The sequence below is a fragment of the Vespa mandarinia genome, chromosome 3 (genome assembly GCF_050613455.1).
Source record: "Vespa mandarinia isolate Hongniang chromosome 3, ASM5061345v1, whole genome shotgun sequence".
NCBI classification, from domain to species: Eukaryota; Metazoa; Arthropoda; class Insecta; order Hymenoptera; family Vespidae; genus Vespa; species Vespa mandarinia.
Window position 1 is genome coordinate 4,722,615 of NC_140812.1, and position 23,886 is coordinate 4,746,500.

At 35.8% G+C, this 23,886-nt stretch overlaps 1 protein-coding gene across 4 annotated transcripts in view; it reads left to right on the forward strand.

Annotated features, from left to right (window-relative positions):
* Window positions 1-23,886, forward strand: part of Sox102F (transcription factor Sox102F) — a 177,208-nt gene that overhangs the window by 124,503 nt on the left and 28,819 nt on the right. For all 4 annotated transcript variants that reach the window (XM_035877767.2, XM_035877773.2, XM_085655816.1 and 1 more), the window contains 2 exons: window positions 14,419-15,309; window positions 22,240-22,456. In XM_035877767.2, coding sequence (XP_035733660.1) covers window positions 14,419-15,309; window positions 22,240-22,456 — 1,108 coding nt within the window. The remainder of the gene's footprint in view (window positions 1-14,418; window positions 15,310-22,239; window positions 22,457-23,886) is intronic.

The following is a 23,886-nucleotide window of genomic DNA, read 5'->3' on the forward strand; positions in this document are numbered from 1 at the left end:
CATGTTTTTGTGGATGCTACCCACTCAGTGTAGTTAGGTATGTAGGTAGTAGGTATGAACGATCGCGCCAAAAATATCGAATCATTTTCGAGAGAACAGGGTGAAGGGGTGGCGGGGGAGTGATAATAATAATAAAGCCGCGAGTCTACTTGCTTCGAACTATTGTCGCGCAGGTCGTAAGTATCGATGATACATGTCGCGAAAGATGGCACGCGTTCGTTCGTTCGTTCGTTTGCGTAATCACATTCGACCTCACTCGAAAATGGAATAGAAAGAGAAAGACAGAGGCAGAGAGAAAGAGAGAGAGAAAAAGAAAGAAAGAGAGAGAGAGAGAGAGAGAGAGCGAGACAAGGTGAAAGGGAGGGAGAGAAATTAATAGTAACGATTTCGATCTATTTTTCGAATTACATCGGAGGGAAACTACCCCCTATCAATTATAAATATGTTACTTGAGCTTACGATCGTCGAACTCATTTACGCTTACGTTTATCTCTTCTTACATAATTTAAAGTACGTATGTACATTTGAATTTTCAATATGGTCAAGTTTATGTGTTACTATAATGTTAGTTAAAAAAAAAAAAAGAAAAAATTATATTCATCCCTTTTATAATACATCGATATTATTTTTTATTTCTCCTTTTGTAAATGATCTTATATAAATATATATAGATATATATATAATTATATTCCTTTTTTCGTAATTCTGCTTGCTTTGTTTGACAAAAAATATCGATTTTAACGTAATCAAAAAGTATTATCTAATATCTTTCATAACTTCTTTTTTCCTTTTTCTTTCTTTTTTTCTTTCTTTTTTTTTTACGAGGAAAGATACACAAAAATTTTGTTATTGTATGCTTGAAAAATTGGATGTCAAGCTTGACACGAAGAAAAAAATCCCAAGTTTTTATCGCTTTTTTTTCTTTTTTTTTCCGAGAGGCAAGAAAGCGTGTAGATTTCTTCGAATTTTATCAAAGAGATGAAGAAGAAGAAGAAGAAGAAGATGAAGACGACGTAATGTTACATATATTAGAAAGAAAAAGATAAGCATTGTGATTCTCGCTTAAAAATATATAATGCCCATTGTGTCTCAAGAAATCATTCATTTCAGTTCGGATAACTCTTAAGATGATAACGAGGTTTAGAATATATGAACGAGTAGTAGGGATTCTAACGGTGACGTGGTACGAGCTTTGAGATATGTGAACGATTCTATAATTACGTCCGACGTCTACTAGGTATAATACAATGAATTTGGAAATGCGAGCGTGTAAACTCGACAATGAAGGAGATATACTGCGTATTTTGATTGCGTCAGTGACTACGTTATGTTCGTAGGAGAGACAAAGCACAGTACTAAAGTGTCAAAACATGAGATTCTCGGTTTCTCTTGATGCAAGAGAAAGATGGCGATAACGAGAGTGATTCCGAGCATTAACATAGTGGCATAGCTGTGTGTGGTGAGGAAGAAAGAAAAAGAAAGCAAAAAGAAAAAACAAAAAAAAAAAAGAACAAAAAAAAGAAAAAGAAAAAAGAAAAAAAAATGAAACAAAAAAAAGGAGTAGCCATTCTTGCGCAAATCGACTTTAGAATGAAACGAAGAATGAGATAAACTAACAATATAAACAATAATGATAAAACATCATCACGTAGAGATATCGTGTTTCTTTCGAGATGATATACCCTTTGGTATATTGAAACGTGATTATTCTGGAAGAGGTCCTTTATTTATTTTCATTACTATGATTATTTTTAGAACCGTGATAACAAAAATTTATTAAAAAAAAATTACGATATTTATTATCTTTATAGAATTTCTATGTAACACGATTTCATGTGTCAATCAATATATTTAAAATCGATCCACAATTTTTTATTTATTATTTCATAGTTCCAAAGAAACAGGTTATATTAGTTCAAATGTCCTACACGTGGATTAATGGCCACTCGTGTGAATGAGTTATTGGAATATATGCATGATATACGCTATATATCGATACAATGTAAAAACGAATAACATCGATTTATCTTAATAGCTAACCTAATAATCTTCGTGGCATTGCAATTATAAAAGAAGATAAAAACCTATCGGGCAAGTACTCGGCGTTTGATCTATCGATGTTCTCCCACTCTTCTTTTTCTCTCTCCCTCTCTTTTCCCTTTCTCTCTCTCTCTCTCTCTCTCTCTTTCTCTCTCTCTTTCTCTCTCTCTCTCTCTCTCTCTCTCTCTCTCTCTCTCTCTCTCTCTTTATAATATCGTACTTGACTTTGACCGATCTAATAAATATCGTATTATCGTTCGAAGAGAAAATAATATAGGCAAAAGGTATTATTCCTCTATCGAAATTACTTAATCGTCGTGGTTCGATTTCGTGCCGATCGATATGTCGACGTTAACGAGATAATAATTTAAAACGATGAAAGACAATCGTTAAGCATAACTTCAATTCGTTGAAAAATAAAATTTCAACGAATGATCATAGTGATACGAGTTTGCGAGATATCTCGTCCGTCGGACGCGTAACCTGAAAAACTTGCGATCTACATAAACGTGAATAGTAATATTAATAATTGATTACCGTTATTATAAACCGAATATGATAATGTCGAGTAGAAACGAATGAATATAATTAAATGGAGACGTTTAATGGAGATTTAACATATCTTACCTACTTATCGAAGAAATATTGCCGCATAATCAAGATAAACTACATATATTATGTAATTAATTGTAAATAATCCTATTAAAAATTCATTAAATTTAGTTACGCATGCATGTTCTCCCTCTTTTTCTCTCTTTTTCTCTCTTTTTCTCTCTCCCTCTCTCTCTCTCTCTCTCTCTTTCTCTCTCTCTCTCTCTCAATCTCTCTCTCAATCTCTCTCTCTCTCTCTCTCTCTGTTTTTATCTCTCTTTCTGACGTTAAATGAAGCGATTTAATCTTATAGTTTTCAAAACAATAAATTCTAGCAAGATGTATCAAAGTATACTATTAATTCACACCGAACGATTATATATTTCTCGTATAACTTTTCGACTCGAATTTCTAATGATCGAGGGACTATTAGTAGTTACTATTGACAAGGAAAATCAAAAAGAATACTCTTATTCTCTCCTTCTATTCCTGTTGAATCTTGAAATAGAAAATAGAAATATACTCGCGTTATAATGGCAAATTAATAATAAATTTGTATTGGTACAATGATATAATACCGATGATATGGTTATTAATATTACGCAATAAAATCATAGTTGGCGTTAATTAGATAAATGTATATATATATATATATATGTTTATATGTATAAACTTACGCAATAGATACGTGTGCAAAACTATCCTTACGAAATATTCTTCGAAAATCTCGCAGTTACCTTGTATCGTTACAAAGTCTCAGAATTATTCATAGAATTATTCATCGGATCACAGTCGAGATAATTCTATGTCGGTCATCGTCTCATAAAATAAACTTTAAAAGAAGATGGCAGTCGTACATTTAAAGAAGTTCAATATCGCTGGATGATGATATCAAAAGGTATCGTTTTTATCTTATTCTATATTATCTTATACTTGCATTCTTTATACATGTCACACAAGTATAACATAATAAACGTATATATGATATACATTTGAATATTCATATTATTTCAACTTGTTAATCGTAATGCATTTGTATATAATAATTTTTTCAAATATTGTTTCATCTCTCTCTCTCTCTTTCTCTCTCTTCCATTTTCGAACAAAATTCCATGATTAGGTGTACCAAAAAAATAGAGAGAGAAAGAAAAAAAGAGAATAGAATGAGTAGATATATTCGTATACATCGGAACGTATGAATAGTGGCAGATAGTCGAAGTATTAGATGCGCCATAGGATCGTGCATGAGCGCATCGTTCATACACATGCTTTGTTCTTGATGTATGGACCGGTTACGTGTTCGTTTGTTCGTTCGTTCGTTCGTACGTTCGTTCGTTCGTTCGTCGTTCGTTCGTTCATTCGAGTTCGTCGAGATAGCATTACGTCTATATAACGTACACGTGGATATTTCTCTCTCTCTCTCTCTCTCTCTCTCTCTCTCTCTCTCTCTTTCTTTCTATATTTCTCTATAAGTTCCTAGGAAGTGTAGGTAGAAGTGAGACATAGGTCGTGCGCGTTGATATGTGAGGGTACACGCGACGTTCGGAGGGGCCGCTCGCGAGGAGAACTCTAACGCGTTCCAGATGCTGAACGCTTTGTTCCCATCCCTGTGCGTGCTCTTTCGCGATGCCTTCGGTCCTTCTGACACATCTACCCTCTCCTCTCTTTCTTTTTCATCGAGTATATCTCTCTATCTCTAATTCTTTCTCTCGATAGTTTCGTTTCGTTCGTTTTCTTTCTGTCTTTCTTTCTTTTAGTTCAGTTGTTTTTTTTTTTGCTTTTCATTTTTGTTCCTTCTTTTAATTTCTTTTTTTTTTGTTTTTGTTTTTTTATCGTTCGTTTTTTTTTGCTCTCTCGCATGGACTCTTTCGATTTTTTCCTCTCTTCTTTTCCCTCTTCATCCCTTCTGACGAGAGTGTATTTTACAAGGGCGGCTTCCACTCTTCTTTCTCTCGGACTCGCGACGTGCCTGCACGTGTAACGTATAGTATTATATCTGCTCTCTCTCTCTCTCCTCTCTCTCTCTCTTTCTCTCTCTCTCTCTTTCTCTCTCTCTCTTTCTCTCTCTCTCTTTCTCTCTCTCTCTTTCTCTTTCTCTCTTTCTCTCTCCCTCTTTCTCTCTATCTTAATACAATCCTAACGGAAGAAGGAGAGAGGTTGAGGGCAGCGCGGAAGGACGGCTTCGTTCGTCGGGGAGGAGGACCGAGGAAGCGACCTAAGGTTCCAGCAACTTGACACTGAACACATGGCCCCACTTCTCCTTAAACCCACACTCGTCCAGATTCTCCTCTACCTCCTTCTTCCCCTCCCTCTTCTCCTCCTCCTTCTTCATTCTCTTTCTTCGACTTCGTCGTCTGTTTCTTCTTTTTCTTCTTCTTCTTCGTCTTCTTCTTCTTCTACTTCTATTTCTATTTCTTCTTCTTCTTCTACTTTTATTTCTTTCTTTCTTCTTCTTCTTCTACTTTTATTTCTTTCTTTCTTCTTCTTCTTCTTCTTCTTCTTCTTCTTCTTATACTTTTATTTATTTCTTTCTTCTTCTTCTTCTTCTTCTTCTTCTTCTTCTACTGCTTTTCCAAGCTCTCCACCCTACGATCGTTATCTTACTTTTTCGTATTCTGACTATTTGTCCTTCTTTACAATTATCAATTCATAATTCTTTAAATCATAATTACCTATCGATTAGAATAATTGATAACATAATTCATGAAGAGAAGAGACAAAAATGAATAAATAAACAAATGATCCATTCTTATCAATGGTAACACGAAACTCTATCGTTTATATCATATCTTACATGGACTTGTTTATATTACTTTCATATATCTTAATCGTTGATCGTGTATCCTATAATTCGATTCTGGCCAACTATATGACATATTTAATCGGAAAATGTTGAAAATATCGAGTTACGTTGGATGAATCTTCTCTCGTCGTCCTCCGAGATATTTCCTTCGAACCAGGTACGCTCGTTTCGCCGGTAATCGCGTTACGACAATTAATCAGGACAGCTCGATACCTCGCTCTCGAGCTCGCACACGCTCATGCTCACGCGAGCTTTAATAATCCATCTTCTCTTTCATTAACGTCCGCCGTATCCGAGAAGAATTTGCATATCGCACAAAGCGTACGTATTCTCTCTTTCTCCCTCTCCCTCTCTCTCTCTCTCTCTCTCTCTCTCTCTCTCTCTTTCTCTCTTTCATTTCTCCTTCCTCCTTTTCGTAGATGTTTCACTCGTTGTGAAAATGAAAGAGCATGATCCTATTCGTTCTCCCATATTCCTTTTTCTCGTCCCATTCAAAAAAATCTCTCTGTTCGGTTCTTCTCGATTTTTCTTTCTTTCTTTCTTTCTTTCTTTCTTTCTTTCTTTCTTTCTTTCTTCCTTCCTTCCTTTCTTTCTTTTGGCGTAGGTAATTTTTCAAAAGCAATTTTTCGATCGATATTTATTTCTTTCATCGAAAGAAAGTTTATAAATTAAGTAACCTATCCTACTTTAGACGAATACTTTTTAACGGATTCAAGTGAAAAAGAAAAATATTCTTTCTGGAGTAAAAGATTTAGAAACTGAATATGGGGGAATGATCGAAAAAAGTGTTTGAGAAAAGGGCCTGAAAAAAAGTGAAGTATTTCGATGTTAAGGTCACTTGATAACGAAAGATTACTTTTTACGATGGCCACATTTGTCCTTAAACGAGAAAACGAAAGTCTTTAAAATATTCTCAGTTAAACGTGTAGATATGTATATTTTTATTACATCACTCGACGCTCCGCGTTAAAATTCGCAAGTGATGTCTTCTTGAGATACTTAGAAGATAAATCCGTTCGGAAGCTCACAATTTCGTCTGGAATAATTTCTGAAATTGTATCGCTCATCGGTTCAAAAAAAAAAAAAAAAAAAAAGAAAAAAAAGAAAGAGAAAGAAAAAGAAAAAACAAGAAAGAAAAAAAAAGAGAAAAAGAAGAAGAAAGAAGAAAGAAAAAAGAAAAAGAAAAATGATAAAATAAGAGTCGTCCTCTCTTTTAACATAAACTTCGTATCAAAGCATAAGTTTTCGTGGAGTAGTTAGGTATGCGAAGATTTTTGGCGGAGAAAAAAAATATTATCCTATCTTCCTCTGTCTCTCTGTGACGATGATGCTGGAAAAGGAAAAAAGTATGGGAGAAAGAGAGGGGAAAGGGGGTTAAAAGAAGAGGGTGCGAGTTACGGAGGCTCGTGCTGATAATATATTCTCGATAGGAGAAGAGAAAGACGAAGAAGCATGAGAAGAAGAAGAAGAAGAAGAAGAAGAAGGAGAAAGAGAAGAAGAAGAAGAAGAAGAAGAAGAAGGAGAAAGAGAAGAAGAAGAAGAAGAAGAAGAAGAAGAAGAAGAGGAAGAGAAAAAAGAGGAAGTAGAAGAAGAGGACTGACGGAAGATTGCTTTTACAACGGCCGACAGAGCGTACGTTGTCGGTTCCTCTGAGCTCGTCGTCGTCGTACCTTAGTTCTGCGTTTCTCGTTCGTCGTTGTCAAGAAAACCGGGATAGAGAGAAAGAGAAAGAGAGAGGGAGAGAGAGAGAGAGAGAGAAAGAGAGAAAGAGAAACAGAGAAAAACAGAGAGAGAAAAGATGCAAGAGTAGTAGTGATGGTGCTCCAACGACGACGGACTTCATCCTCGTCGCGTTGTCGCACGAGCAACGTCATTGGTACGTTGCCGTTAGAGAAGTGTTAGTGTGTTAGTATTAGTGTCAGTGCTTGCTATACGAGTCAGAGTCTTTCTCTCTCTCTCTCTCTCTCTCTCTCCCTCTCTAACTCCCTCTTTCTCTCTCTCTCTCTCTCTCTCTCTCTTTCTCTTTCTCTTTCTCTCTCTGTCTCTCTCTGTCTCTCTCTCTCTCTCTCTGTCTCTGTCTCTATCTCTCTCTGTGTGTGCGTGGGTGTGGTCCGGAGCCGCTCATACATAAACAAGAGATCGGCCGTCGCAGCTTCAAAAGAAGAGACGCTTGCTGGGACTCCATTATGTAGAGCATATCCCACGGCGCTTCTATAAAGAATACTAACGATATGGCTTTTCTCTCCTCGCTATGGTTTACCCGCTTCCTATCGTCTTTCTTACTTTTCTTCTACTTCTTCCGCTTTTTCTTATTATTTTTTTTTCCTTCCTTTTCCTCCATTTTTCCTTGAAACGAAAAAAAAAAAAAAAGAAAAAAAGGAAGAACTATTATTAATAATCTTTTATCGATCATATTCGTCATTCATATTTCTAATGATTTTCTTTGTCGTCCTCGGTAATCTTTCGTAATTATATATGTATAATTTGTTAATTAATGAAGTCTTCTTTTATCTTTTATTTTCTTTTTCTTTTTCTTTTTTTTCTCTTGATTTCATGACATTAATATATGAGGTATAAGAAGAGAAATAACGTAGGATTCCCCCTTTGGGTATTCGTCGAGGAGGATGCAAATAAATCGTCCTCTCAAGTACGTAATTTCTTGAACGATTGCGGACAGAGGTATGATAAAGGATTGTTGAAATAATGAGAAAAAAAAAGGAGAGAAAAATTAATGACCTCTTATCGGCATTCTATACTTCTTCATTCTTCTTCGTCTCCTCCTCCTCCTCCTCCTCCTCCTTCTTCTTCTTCTTCTTCTTCTTCTTCTTCTTCTTCTTCTTCTTCTTTCTGAAAGAGAGAGAGAGAGAGATAGGATCTGTGGTAGAATAAAATTAGTTAATGATGCTCGTTTTCTTTCTCTTTCTCGTCTGCATAATCAGCGCTCGGTTGACTTAATTATATTACTTTCTCATAAGGATTCTCTCTCTCTCTCTCTCTTTCTCTCTCTCAAGATATAATGAATTTTTTATAACTTTCTTACGGATTTATTCCACGTGGAGATTCTTTCGCCATGGGCACATCGTGTTTTCTTATCTTTAGATGAGAAACTCTAAAATTACTACTCTTTCATAAAGGCTAATCATCGATAAATATTTGTCTTATTTAATGAAAATTTGTTATTTTGAAATAACAAATTTTCTTTAATATTAACGAACATCTATTTCCTATAAGATATTTTTTTCTGTAGTCTCATAAATCCATTGTTACTTTACCATGGATCGATGACAAACGAAAGGATGTTTTGAAGAAAACAAACTTGGGATAGTTGGAAATCATCATTGTCTATGTTTTAGGCCACTTTTCACTTAACTCAAAGCCTCTGTCATTTCTCTTATTAGATGAACCAAAGAGGGGTCTTTCTCTATCTCTCTCTTTCTTTCTTTCTCTTTCTCTTTCTCTTTCTCTTTCTCTTTCTCTTAGTCACCCTTAGCTTTCTTGCCTTGCTTTAACTGGCGGAAGTCGGATCGACTCTCTTCCAGCAGCATCAGCAGCAGTACCATAGCAGTCATGCACCCCTACCTTGCTACTTGAGCCCGAACAGATGCTGCATCCCCAAAAAGCCACGTTCCCATTGTACCACTAATAGAAAGTCAAGCGTCGGGCTTACGTTCTCTCTATCTCTCTTTCTTTCTGTTCACTGACTCGACACATGCACGGAAAAATCTCAGCACTTGGCCTCTAGAGCTTCTCTAATCGACTTTGCTTTCCCCCACCATTATGGTCTTTAAAAAAAAAGGAGGATGACTCTACACTATTTCTTTCTATTTTCTCTCTCTCTCTCTCTCTCTCTCTCTTTTTCTACTCTTTTGTTGCTTTTGATAAAAATATTACCAATCGAATTTAAACATTTTTTTATGTATAGATACTGTTATTTGAAAACACACACAGATAACAGTTTAAAAAATACGATTCATAGTCTCCTCATTCTCGATTTCATGATTACTTGTTTAAGAAATCTCTCAACCACTTGCTTTATAATTTAAACGTAAAGATACGATCAATATTGGTCTACTTTATCGTAAATTTTAAAACTGTTGTCACGTAGGTGTATATATACGTATATATATATACTTACATATATATATATATATATATATATATATATATATATATATACACATATATATGAAAGGTTACATCATGATTTATAAAGAGATAAGCAGAAGAAGAGACGAACGGATTTTTATGATCATCGATTATTATCAAAGATAGTTGTCTAATTAGCATAAGAGTCTGGAACGTGTCTGTGCCAAGAAATCGTCGATGGTTGTTAGGTAAAAGCCGGACATACAAGCGTCGATGCTAATCACATATTTTTTACGATAAAATTCGTACGTTTTTAAAAAATAATGAAAGAGAGAGAGAGAGAGAGAGAGAGAGAAAGTGTGTGTGTGTGTGTATAATCGTTAAAGGTGAAATTTTCTATATGTTCATTTATTAAGATTCTCAACTCATCCACTCTTACATGTTATGAGCGTTGGCTAATTAGTCGAACGATAAGTTTTCACGTTCCTTATAGATACTTCGTTAACGATTTAATGAGCGCAAAAGAGTGAGATAGAAAGTATAATTTATTCGTTCGTTCGATCGTCGCGTGCAAATTATCGCAGTTATTGCCAAAAAAGCCGTGGGAGATATCGATAGCGAGCGAGTTTGAAACGTGTTCACAGACACGTTCATTTCTTTATACAAATGACTCGTAAAGTGTGACTTTTTTTTTTTTATTTTTAACATAGAGAAAATTCATACTCGTTTTATTTGTAGAAAATGGAAAACTAATTGAAAAAAAAAAAAGAAATACAATTTTGTATTATTTCATCGATTTTTGTTGGCACATTTCTTATCGATCTTTTTTTTATATAAGAATGATAGGAAGACAGAAAAAGAGAGAGAAAGAGAGAGAGAGAGAGAGAGAGAGAGAAAATACATGATTTTAAATATAACCATAACATTACTTTCAGTGATACTTTATCTTAGGAATAAATGTAACTGGGATGTTCGACCTTTCTTGATAAGAGACTAATGTGCTCTGCTCGAACGAGATAATCCTATCGAAGGCACTTAAATGTATTATACATCAATAACGTTACAATTTCATAATAATTTATATACAATGTTTTTAATAATCGAATAACGGTAATACGATTAATAATTTACGATTATTATTATTTTCGCTTTTATCCTTTTTTTTCGTAATATTAACTTTCTGTCTTTCTTCCTTTTTGAAAAAAATTTCACATATAAACGATTACTATATAATCGTTTTGAAAAAAATGATTGAGATACGACCTTGAATTTCAGTGTTCAAAGAGTAAAATGATTCTTCTAAAAAAAAAAAAAAAAAAAAAAAGAAAAAAAATAAAAAAAAATAAAAATAAAAATAAAAATAAAAATAAAAAAAAATCATACAACGTATTAAAGAAAAACAGTGAAACAGTAACACGACGATAAAAACACAAGCTAACCCCTGATGCTTAATTTTTTTCGTAGGGTTACGTATAGAACGGGAAAATGTGGACGGGTGAAAGGTTTCGAAAGGGAAGCCATCGATAATAATAATTTCATAATTTATACAAAAACTCGTACTTGACGTCGCGCCACTTATAAACTACCCTCTGTCGTTTCTAAATAATAATGCCTAACGTTGGAAATGAACGACGAACGAACGACGAACGAACGGCGAGCGAACGACGAAAAATTTCCACACCGACGTAATTTAATTTATTTTCTTTTCGAGTATCACCTAGCATCGTACAATGAAGAGGAGCCGGCTTCGCGTGCGCGCTCGCGCCCATAGACCCAACCGCGTATTCCGCATAATATTTTCAGGAAAAATTGCTCGGGTAATTGCTGGTTTCGCGAGGTTAATGAATCAGTATCTGAATGAATGGAGATTGCATGGCAGCCGGAGGAGAGTACTTAGCAAGGCAGAAAGGGGGGTGGCACGTCGTCGTTAATTTATCTCCGTAGCGTTCTCGTAACGTTCTTTGCTTGTAGTTTATCGATGTCAGCCCGTTATCGAGCACACAATACGTGAGATGTATGTATCGTATATACGACGAAAGTACGAAATCTGAACTTCGATCTAAATTTCACGAATTTCTCTTTACGTATAAAGTTCCTCGAAAATTCTATGATCTCGGTCGACTTTTTTAGGATAATTTTTTTGTCTTTTTTATTATTCTTTTTTCTTTTTTTTTTCTGTTTCTTTTTCTCTCTCTTTTTCTCTTTCTTATTATCATTTATAATTGACGATATAAATGAGAGTCTAGATGTGGAGAATTAAAAACTTGTTTCATCGATCAAAATACACATGTACATTAGCCAATTTTTCATGTTTTACCATTTGAATAGTTTTTCAAAGTTTATCGAATTAATTATATGAAGGATTACGAAAGATCGGTTCGAGTATATAAAAAAATAAATAATATTTTTCACGCGAGAAAATGTTGCATTTTGTAAAAAAAAAAAAAAAAAGAACAGAAAAAAAGGGAGAAAAAAATAGAAAAAGGATCTGATCGTTAATGAGAATTTTCATTCTAAGAAAAATAATTTTGTTGTTGATTATATTTATTTTCTCTTTTCTTTTTTCTTTCTTTTCTTTTTCCTTTTTTATCTTTCTCAATTTCACCCTATCGATTATATATTTTAATTAACAAGTAAAAATAAAAAACATAAAAAAAGCTCACACGCATGAGCTGAACCAAGTGTGAACGAGGCATAAGTTTTTCATGCACGCGCGAGCAAGGAAGCACGTGCTCGGTGCGCGCCAATTCGCCATTAGCATTGGCCACTCACAATCTCTGCGTGGAAACGCTGCGTGGCGTGTTTCGTTCATGCATGCGCCGCTTCGCTCGGCATTATTCGTTTCAACAAAAGCATAAGTGAGATAGTGAAACGTATACTTACGTATTTGTGTACATTGCATATACGTGTATATATGTACGTATATTAGTAATAAAGTACAGACGTCTCGCCGACTAGGTTGGTTATCATCGTTAGCCTCCCGCGACTAACAAGATGATCTCGAGATCTATTTTCCTTCTAAGAAGTTAACCGATCGATCGTATTTTAAACAGGGAAATAATACATACATAAGTACTTATACACAATATATATATATATATATATATATATATATATATATATATTTGTATATATATAAGTATGGATGGATTAGCGACTAAGATCATAAAAATCTTCGTTATCGCGACATAATTCACACGACTTAGATTCTTTTTATCTTATATTATATATTTAATGTCTCGAAGCGATCGGGAATATTCAATCTAAATAGATAATTATAGATATATTCATCGATATATATTTTATATATATATATATATATATATATATATATATATATATATATATAAATCGAGATGAACGTCAAAGAAAAATTAGTTAATGACAGATGGTTGATGAACGAAGAGACAAAGATGTGGGTAATCAAATCAGTGAAAGTCTTTTTTGCAATTTCGAGACAGCGTCGTAGATCGACGAAATTGAGCCGCGAGCGTTATTGACCTCGTAACCTCACTCGAGTCCGGCAACAGAAGATAATCGAAGAAATTGACTCTTCTCTCCTCGTTTCTCGTTCATCATTCTCTCTCTCTCTCTCTCTCTCTCTCTCTCTCTCTCTCGCACCGATCGATCAAAAGAAAAAGAGTGAAAAAGAGAGAGAAAGAGAGAGAGAGAGAGAGAGAGAGAGAGAGAGAGAGAAAGAGAAAGAACGTTACGACACTTGCACGCAATACAATAATTCATACTCGATAATCGCGTTTCATTATTGCGTCTCTTCTTACGACCGCGATTACATAATGCGAGCCGAGTGATCGAGCATGAGCACGCGCGCGCACGAGCAATCGTCTTCGGCGTTCCTTTTGCAGACACTTTCGTTCGTTCGATCGTCGCACGATATAGATTTAGATTTGGTCATTTGTCGACGGAAATGAACGTACGAAGACGGGCTAGTCCGCATCTAAATCAACGCCCGGTAAACCAGATGCCATCTCTCTCTCTCTCTCTTTCTCTCTCTCTCTTTTTTTCTCTCTCTCTCTCTCTCTCTTTCTCTTTCTCTCTTTCTCTCTTTCTCTCTCTCTCACTGTCTCACAATAAATTAGAGTATACGAATCTAAAAAGCGACTAATCTTCTCTTTCTCTCTCTCTCTTTCTCTCTGTCTCTTTGGCTATGACTAGTTGCTTCGACTTGCTGCCATCTAAAAGTAAAACGTACGGTGACACTATGTCTCTCTCTCTCTCTCTCTCTGTCTCTCTTTCTTTCTTTTTCTCCCTCTTTCTCTCTCTCTCTCTCTCTCTCTCTCTCTCTCTCTAAGGAGATTTCCGTCGGACGTGTTTCTTGAGGCATGGAAGGTGATGGAGGCTCGATGAGCTTTCCGATCTCCTCTCTCGATATCGCTCGGGAGCACCTTTTGCCAAGCGATTACGACAGGGGAGAAGAGAAGACTTCTCGTAAAAAGGTGTTGAAATTCTCGGCGGATTCTCGATGAAGTTATCAAAAAAAAAAAAAAATAAATAAATAAATAAATAAATAAAAAGAAATTAAAAAAAAAAAAAAAGAAAGAAGCAGACTACGATGCTTAAGATCAAAACCCCCACCCTAATGTCAGACCGCGATGTGTTACCTCTGTCTCGACCTTTCTCTCAAAGCGAAAAGAATAAAAAGCAGAATAAAAAAAAAACGAGTAAAATAAAATAAAAGTAAAATAAAAATCGAAATAAAAAATTAAAAAAAAATAAAAAAATACATATATAAAAGAAAAGAGCTTTGGAAAAGCGGGAGAGAAATAAAAAATAAAATAAAATAAAAAAAAAGAGAAAAATAAAACAAATATTAAAAAAAAGCAAAAAACAACAACAAACGACAACAACAACAACTGAGCAGTCTTTCCCTTGTGTTGCAGACCGAGAATGTCCTCAAAGAGGAAGTCGCCACCAACGAAGCTATCGGAGGGTGGGGGCGGTGCGGGTACAGTGTCGAGCGGAGGCAACGAAGAGGAGGAGGACACGGGCTCTTCGGTGGTGACTGCCGCTGCTGTTGGAGGAAGTGGTGGTGGTGGTAGTAATAGTGGTGCAGCCACCACTGCTACCACTGTTCCTGGTGGTGGTGGTGGCGGCAACGGAGAAGAGAACGCTGCCTTGGAGGTGTCGGTCCCAACAACTGGGACGAACGAAGAAGGTGGTCGTGTTTTGGACGTCGAAGAGTGTTACTCTCAACAAAGAGGAGGAGGCCAGGAGTGCGAGTCCTCCGGGTGTTCCTCGCCGGCGACAACCAGCGAGCCGGATCTTCGAGACTCGCCTTCACCTTCCTCGAATTCCACTCGTGCTGTCAAAAGGCAGAGGCTCCTTTTCCTTTCGAATCAAGAAAACGCGAATTCCGTATCTTCTACAGGCCCCTATCATCATCCCCATCATCATCATCACCATCACCATCACCATCATCATCATCATCATCGAGCGAATACGACTTCCTCCTCGACATCTTCCTTAACGGGCCTTCACGAGGCCGCTAGTTCCTCCGAGTGTGGTTCACCACCTACTCTTCTCAACGTCGACTCTTATTATCAACCACATCACAACGATAACAACAACACCGTTACCCAAAATAACAATCACAGTAACAACGGCACTGGCATCACCACCACCGCAACTACTACCGTTGCTAGTAAAAGATCCATGGACGACGTTCTCAAGAGGCTAACCTGTAAGATGAACAGCGAGTCTCTTTCCCTTCAGGACGATGTCACGGATAACAGGCGGAGTGCCACGCCCCCAACTGGACACAATTCGCATAGGTTTGTGTTGTTCTTGAAAAAGCTTTTATCAACAAGCTCTTTCGTTTCTCTTGTGTCTCTGTGTGGGTTTTTGGATGTGTGTGTACATTCGATGATCGTAGGAAGAAATTAAGGATGACTTTCGAACCCGAGTGAAATAACAAAATGCGAATACGTGGGATGATAAATTGTTGTGTATTGTGTCCGAGGAATAAGGGACCCGTCGCTCAAACGGAAATCACAAAAAGCTTTACGTACCTCGAGCTGTCTGAGAATTAACGGCTCGATAATTAGCATTTCCATTGGAATCATTTACTTCATCGTGATTCTTTACTTTTATGCGACAATTGACCTTTCTTTCGTCCAATTGACATTTCTTTCTTCCAATTGAACATTCAATCTATTATTCCGATATATTATTAACATTCTTATAATAATTATGAAAATTGATAAGGTAAATCAAATCATTTGTCATCATTTGATGACAAATTTGTTGAAATAATATGATCTGCCGAAATAAATCAGATATTACATTGCAAGATCATTTTTCAATTTTTAACTCGTGAATTTTGATCTAACTCATGTTGTTCACTCTTAAAGAGATCCATCTCGTAAGGAATCTTATCCATCCATAGAGATCCATCTATAAGGAATATATAGAGCAAATAGACTCTGTCAATTTCCGTTCTAATCAATTCTAATCAATTTCCGTTCCGTTTCGAAACGGTTCCGGAAATAAGAAAGAGAGACAAATATATATATATATATATATATATATATATATATATATATATATAGAGAGAGAGAGAGAGAGAGAGAGAGAGAGAGAGAGAGAGAGAAAGAAATCGTCTTCCTTAGAATCTTATTCCTGTTTTATGCCGATTCTTCTTGACGCTTATCATTTAAAGATAAGATTCGAGAAGAGTACAGTCTTACGTCGAACTTTGTTACGCAACATTTACATATAATACGTATAAATATATATATATATATATATATATATATATATATATATATATATATAGATAGATATATATACGTATGTGTGTGTGTGTATGTAAATCTATATTATATCTCTCTTATAAAACATAATTCGCAATATTCAAGCTATCCTAATCAAAAGTTAAGCGACAATATGATATTTTCATCGCGAAAGGCCATCATCTGTCAACCTTCTTTTTATAATTAGGATAGAAATCGTTCGAAATGGTCGATCCACTTCGCTTCATCTCTTTCGTGACATTTCTATTAACTCGATCGTACGTATAAATTACTACCAATGGAAAAAGAAAGTGAAATATTTATATAAAATTTTCATTCGCTCTCGTTCGTCGTTCCTTGTTTTTTATAAATTTATCATAAATCGTACTACTATTACTACTACTACTACTACTACTAATATGCGAATTCTGTCGCAAGTGAAATGTTTGAGACGTCGACGTTTTTGGCTGAGAGTATAAATATGCCAACGCTTTCAATGAACGTTTCTTTAAAAGCGATCATTGTACTCATGGAAGAGAGAAATAGAGAGAGAGAGAGAGAGAGAGAGAATCATAAAACAAATCTCTTTTTTTCAAAAGTTGAAACAAAGCCACGACGATGGTAGAGAAATATAAAAGATTCTCGATAAAGCTTTCGTTAAGTATACTTTCGTATATATAATATATTTTTCGTTGAGTATACTTTCGTATATATAATATATTTCGTGAAATATGTTTCCCTTTCTCCTTCTCTCTCTCTCTCTCTCTCTCTCTCTCTCTCTCTGTCTTCCTCTCTTTCACTCTTTTCTTTCTTTCTCTCTTTGTCTCTCTCTCCCTCTGTCTCTCTCTCTCTCTCTCTTTTTAGTTTTCACACACGCAAAGACAAAGAGCCATTGTGTAAAATACGATCGTTAAAAGGAACGAAATTATTTTCTTTTTAAATAAGCTCTTCTAATAGATACGTAAATTTATACTTTATCGTTGATCGAATAAAGAACGATCGATAAAGATTATCTTTCATACATGGTTGTTAATGAACTTCAACGGAAATATCCTCCGGTTACACGTGCTTCGAGAAACGAGTAATTCGACATATCCGGAGAACAGAGTCGAGACGATAATCGTTCCTAGGTAATCGGTCCCGTCGATGAATTGATTCGTTGTAGAGAAATCGTAATTATAACGAGTAATTCTTTTTTCTTCTTTTATCTTTTCCTTCGTGTTTCTATTCATTCTAATTCTCATAAAATATACAATGTCGCTGAGACAGAGTGAAGATTGTATCAGCACGTGGCTTATTACCGATCACTGGTATACGTCATATAAGTAAAGTGGTCGATTATGGGATCGTTATCGTCTTCTGAGGCATTATAAGCTTTTTGTTTCTTAAACGATACGGCAACTGATCCAACGAATAAGAACATTTTAAAGCCGACTCCGATCGTCCAAGGAAACATTTTATATATCCTCATCGTCCGCCTTTCTTAGAATAATGTAGAGAAGAGATGTATTATAAAGAAGAGAGTCTTACACACGTTATCTCTCTTTCTCTCTTCTTTCCATCTCTCTCTCTCTCTCTCTCTCTCTTTCTCTCTCTCTTTCTCTCTTTTTGATACGATAATATGTCGAAGAAGCTCATGAAGATTCTACGATTTGTTATTCCTTCTTAATGTTGATTGAACGTTATTTGATTTGATTTGATTTTATTTTATTTTATTTCCTGAATTTTTTTCTTTCACAAGTATGCAGATCAAATTTATGTAGAAACCAAGATATAATTTGTACGAGTTCAATTTATACTTTTCTCTCGTCTGGTATAATCCGAGCTATGATCGTTACTCGCACGTAGTAGGTATATAGATTACAGCAAAAAATATCCGAATAGGCCAGTGAGTGAGCGTACAAATAAGTAAGAGAGAGAGAGAGAGAGAGAGAGAGAGAGAGAGAGAGAGAGAGGGAGAGAGAAAGCGATAATGTGCAATCCAATCCCACGTCTTCTTGATGTATTTATCGAACGTACGCGAGTGAACTTGGCAAAGGCAGATGAAGCGGGACAGAATCGTGCCAATCCGTTGCTCCGTTAACCACATCGAAAATCGTTGCTCACAGCCAATATTCTTCCAAAATTTTCGTCAAAAACGCATACAAGTTGGTCGTTCGATTTCTACGTAACGTTTATCTCTCGTTTGGAGTACGTTCAATTCTTCGTATATTTCGTTATCGTTAACACAAAAGGAAAATCGACGTTTATTATTTTGACAGATCGATGACACTAGTCTTTTACCGTCATCGATTTCAACGTAAACGTAAAATGTATAGTATAATGACGTGTAATTGCATGTTGTGTTGGACCTATAACACGATCCAAGAATAATAATATCTACTCTTTCCACGGCTACGAGATAAGTGACACGAATTTTCTCTAAATTCGAGGATTTCGTCATGTTCCGAGCATTCCGAGATCGGTTACCTCGAGCTATCTTATTAATCGTTCATGAGTCTTACGAGTATTATTTGCGGGTACGATTTAAATCGTATTTGAAATTCCAATCGATATATCTGGCACGGTACGTATATATGTGATAAGTAAGAATGAAGTGATCTGTATGAGCTTATCGACATTAATGGGTTTAACAATTTTCTTTTTTCTTTTTTTTCTTTTTTCTTTTTTTTCTTTTTTCTTTTTTTCTTTTTTTGTTCTTTTATATCAAAGATAAAAATTATTTGCCTCCGTGCAATGTTTTACATCTTAAATAATTCAATGATCGATCATCGATCTCGCTGACGTACGACGATTCACAAGCTAAATTTATGAAAGGAAGAAACGTAGGTGATAATTTAGAAGCAAACGACATCTTTGCGTGTCTCATCGTCGGGAATCTTGAATGATCTTCTCAAAAAGAAAAGAAAAAAAAAAAAAGAAGAAGAAGAAGAAGAAGAAACACTTGCTCTTAACGTCCTAAAACCTTTCCACGAAGGTCAGAAGAATTTTCTTTAGAAATTCTCTCTAACACGCTTTTCAGCGTGGAACTGCGAGGAATGAAGAAGTTGTTTAGGAACAACGTAACGAGCCGTGGCATACTCGAGACCTACCGTGTAACAGCTTTGTTGCGTGTTGCAACTCGCGAACGTATATCATTACTCGGGCTTTAATCTCATCCACTAAGAACGCACGAGTCATATTACGAGGCGTATGCTCGTCTATCCATAGATATGGATGACCAGTAACTAAGAATACGAGAAAGAGAGAGAGAGAGAGAAAGAGAGAGGGAGAGGGAGAACGACTAAACGTCCTGTACGTTGCCTTAAGACATTCTAAATTTAAACGTTATTCGATAAAAGCCTTTGGAACGAGCGTAACGTTATTCCGAGTGAGACCGATAACAGTGTTACAAGACGTCTTCTCTATTCTATCTATGTGTGACGTGTTCCCTATCGAACGAGCTTTTCTCGTAAACCTTTCGTCTCGAGAATGTTACGGGGAGATTTCCAACGTTACGTATAATGTATTTTCATCGTCGATCGAATTAAAAGAAAAAAAGAAAAAAAAAAAGGAAAAAGAAAAGAGAAAAGAAAGAAAGAACTCCATGAATAATGGATTATTTTCATTTTTACTTAATAAAAGATTGAAGATTATAAGATTATAAGATATAAACGATTAATCGATCGAACATATATTTCCGATTAAAATAGATATTTAGAAAAATCTTTCGCAATATTATTTTGCAACATTCGCTTGTACAAATTTTAATTAAAATTTGTATATGTGCTTTATCTATGCGTTCATATTTGTGTACGTGCATGTATGTGCATGTGTATGTGTATTTTGCTTAGAAAGACAATTCGAAAGCTAATTGCGTACAAAGAGAAGCAGCCAACAGCTAGATGTCCATTTATCTCTTACACCATCTGTAGGAAATAAAGCCCTTCGAATCTCTTAGCGCGTAATAATAATAACAGAATGAGCCTTTTGTCGGGAGTACCAGGGTGGCGGAAGGCCAACAGGAGAAGCGAGGTCACTGGGCGCGAATAGAAGCCATGATCCTCTCTCTCTTTCTCTATCTATCTCTTTCTCTTTCTCTCTCTCTCTCTCTCTCCCTCTCCTCTGAGCAGCGATATTATCGGTCCAAAGAAAACCATGCACAGCCGGAGCCTTTCATGGACGAGCGCGGATAAGAAGCCTTCTTCGCTAATTACAGGCCGAACGTAACGTGCACCCAACGTTTCTGAAAGAACCAACGTTCTTTCCCTGTGCCCTAAGCGACCCTGAATATATTTTATGCTGAAAATAAAAAAGAAAATAAAGATAAATAGGAGTTAATTAGAATTAGATCGTCATATATTTATAAATTAATCGTTATTCAAGACGTAAATATCAATTATAATCGAATAATCTATAAAATATTGTCATAATCTATGGACATTTGTATCGTCAATTATTTAAACATATATACGTGTATATATCTATCTATTTGAAAATATTGATCGGTCGGAATAATATCAATAAATTAATTCTCATTTAAATAAATAATATAATTTCGAATAATAAATATAAATGGTGAATCGCCTAGAAAGAAAGAGAGAGAAAGAGAGAAAGAGAAAGAGAGAGAGTAGATAAGTAATTCTGGTTGAAATGAGACCAGAGAAAAAAGTCAAAAGAAAGACAAGAGAGGAAGAGAGAAGGGAATAAGAATCTTCTTTATATACTGTAGTATCCGAGACTTCAACGCCTTGGACATGCGTCGACCTAGATTACGAAGGACGGTCTTCCGACGTTTTATGATTCTTTCTTTCTTTCTTTCTTTCTTTCTTTCTTTCTTTCTGTCTTTCTTTCTTTCTTCACCGGGAAATCTTTGCGTTGTCCTCGATGCGTTGAATGAGAAGTCGTCGGGGTAACCCTCGTTGTCCGGCTGAGAGTGATTCGAGAGAGCTAGATAGACGGACAGATAGAAAAAGATAGAAAGAGAGAGGAGAGAGAGAAAGAGAGAAAGAGAGAAAAAGAGAGAAAGAGTCCAACGATGCTCTCTCTCTTGGCAGTACCACAATACCGGCAGGGTATCACTTATTCGTGGTCCATTTTCCCTGACATAAAAGAGGCAGGAAGAGCCTGCGGCGCGCGGCGAGAGGAAACTCTCGAGGATTGAGAATCGAGAGAGGAGGGACGGAGTGCGCTCCGGGGAGGGCCCATCACGGGTGCAAACACTCGCTTCACCGTGATTGCGTGGCCGCGACCCTATCTATTATTCACCTGACTCCCGACCTCTTCCTCTTCTGCCTCCTCTCCTCCTCATCCACATCCTCATCCTCCTCACCAGTACCATTACGTTCCACTACACTACTGTCTTCTTTCGTGTTGTTCCTACACGAGCTTTTGCATCTACTATTTCGGACTTTTCGTTCAGTCTTCGAAAGGCTGCCAGCCTTTTTTCTTTTTTTTCTTTTTTCTCTTTCTTTTTCTTTTTTCACAAAGCACTCGTGTCCTTGTTAACTTCTCATTTCAAACATTTCTCTCTCTCTCTCTCTCTTTTTGTATACATATATGTATGTTTTTATAATAGATACTTGCGAATTTTTATTCTTAGATCAAGTATAAATACGGATTGTATACATTCGATCTAAGTGAAGTTAATTATCATCGTTATTGTGATCGTTAATTCTTTTTCATTATTATCTTTGTTCTTTTGCCTAATATATCACGAACATTAGAACATTTCTAAGATAATTTAAAAATCAATGTATGAGATAAGCGAGTATAGGGATTAATATACGAAGAATAACGCTAGATATGTATTCTATAGAAAAATACATTTCAAACCGGTTGTCGGGAAATGTAACTGTACGATTAAAATAAAGAAAAAGAGAAAGAAAAAGAGAGAGAGAGAAAGAGAAAGAGAGAGAGAGAGAGAGAGAGAGAGGGAGAGAGAGAAATTAAATAGAGCATGATTTAATAGCGTTACTTTTATGTTTACAGCGGAAACGCCGGTAACGTGGCGAACAACGTGCCTCCTTCGCCCCCAGCTACAAGCAGGATACAAAACACGGAAGGACAGGTTCAACAGGACGGTGCAGCGGCCCTTCATAGGGTCCTCTGCGCCGAGAGCATCGTTGAGAAAGAACGTAGGCTCTCCGAGATGATCCTTCAGCTGCAACTCCTCAGGGAACAACTGCTCCAGCAGCAGGACCAGAAGGTAAGATTTTTCTCAGGAAGAAATATTTAAGTAAATGTATCCATTTCCTCGTACTTTTACAATCAAATATTTATGAGAATCGAATTTAAACCAGGATAAAATCTTGGTTTTGTTTCTTTCTTTTTTCATTCGTTTCTTTTTATTTTATTTTATTTTTTTTTTTCTTTTTTTTTTTTTTTTTTTTTTTTCCTTTTATATCATAACGTTATTCAGTTATATAGATTAGTAGCAGGAAGAAAAAAGAAAGAAAAAGAAGATTTCCGTTCGTATATTTAACACGATATTAATAGATAATTCTTATTTAAACGTTGCTACCAATTCACACGGTAATCCTAGATATCTATATACGTTCAAAGTTATCACTGAATCTGTCGGTTAACCGATATCATTGCGTTTCGTTTCCGGTTGTTAGATAGATCAACCATAATGCCTTAATCCTACTACTCGCGTTTCCGCTCGTAAAAATCGTATTATGCCTTGAGTTTCGCATATTCGTTCACTAGTATCTTTTTCGGAAGGATGACGTATTTCTTCTTAGTTAATGGAAACACCTTCTACGTTTAAACAGGACCAGTCGGAATTAATTTCTTATCCAATCAAAATAAAACAAAACAAAAAACTTTGTCTCGTAATAACTTTTGATATAAATGAAAATTTTTTGGTAGAAATTTGTTTGATTAAGAGGAACGACGATAGACAATATATCCTTCCATTTGTGTTTTACCGATAATAAGAGGAATAATTTATGGCCGAGATTAAGTTGCGTTTCGATCGTAACGATAATTTTACCGTTGTGAGTTAATTTATTTTAATTATGTCAGAGATAGAAAGAGAGAATATTCCGAAATAAATCGACTTTAATTAAGAATAATATTAATTTATAATCTTCGGAATATGTGATAGTCTAACGTAGATAGGTAGATAGGTAGGTAGGTAGATAGGGTAGATAGATAAGTTATAAAGCAATATAAAGATTATCGAATAATGCAATTATTTATGATTGACATGGGATTAACAGCAGGAGGATCGAAATAAGCTAGGATCGTCGTCTCCGAACTCGTTCTCATTTTTATCGATATTATCCAGAAATATATTCCTGTACTTTTCTAATAAAGTTCAGAAACTCTAAACTCATCGTCATATATCGGCATCGACGAAAAACGATAACGATTCTAAGATAATTAACTCGCCATCGGCACGAAACGAGCAGGCTCGAGAACGTCCCAAAGAAAACAAATCGAATCAGATTGGTTTCTCGCACGATTTAACGACTACAAATATAATCGGCCAGACCGAAGGAAAGGAAAGAGAGCGCGAAAACTCAGCAGGAACATGATCCGAAATGTTTCCGTAGCCATCCAGATCGATCGTATAACACTATCGTGACAACATATAACAAGGAGGAAGATCGTGCGAACGAAATTAACGAT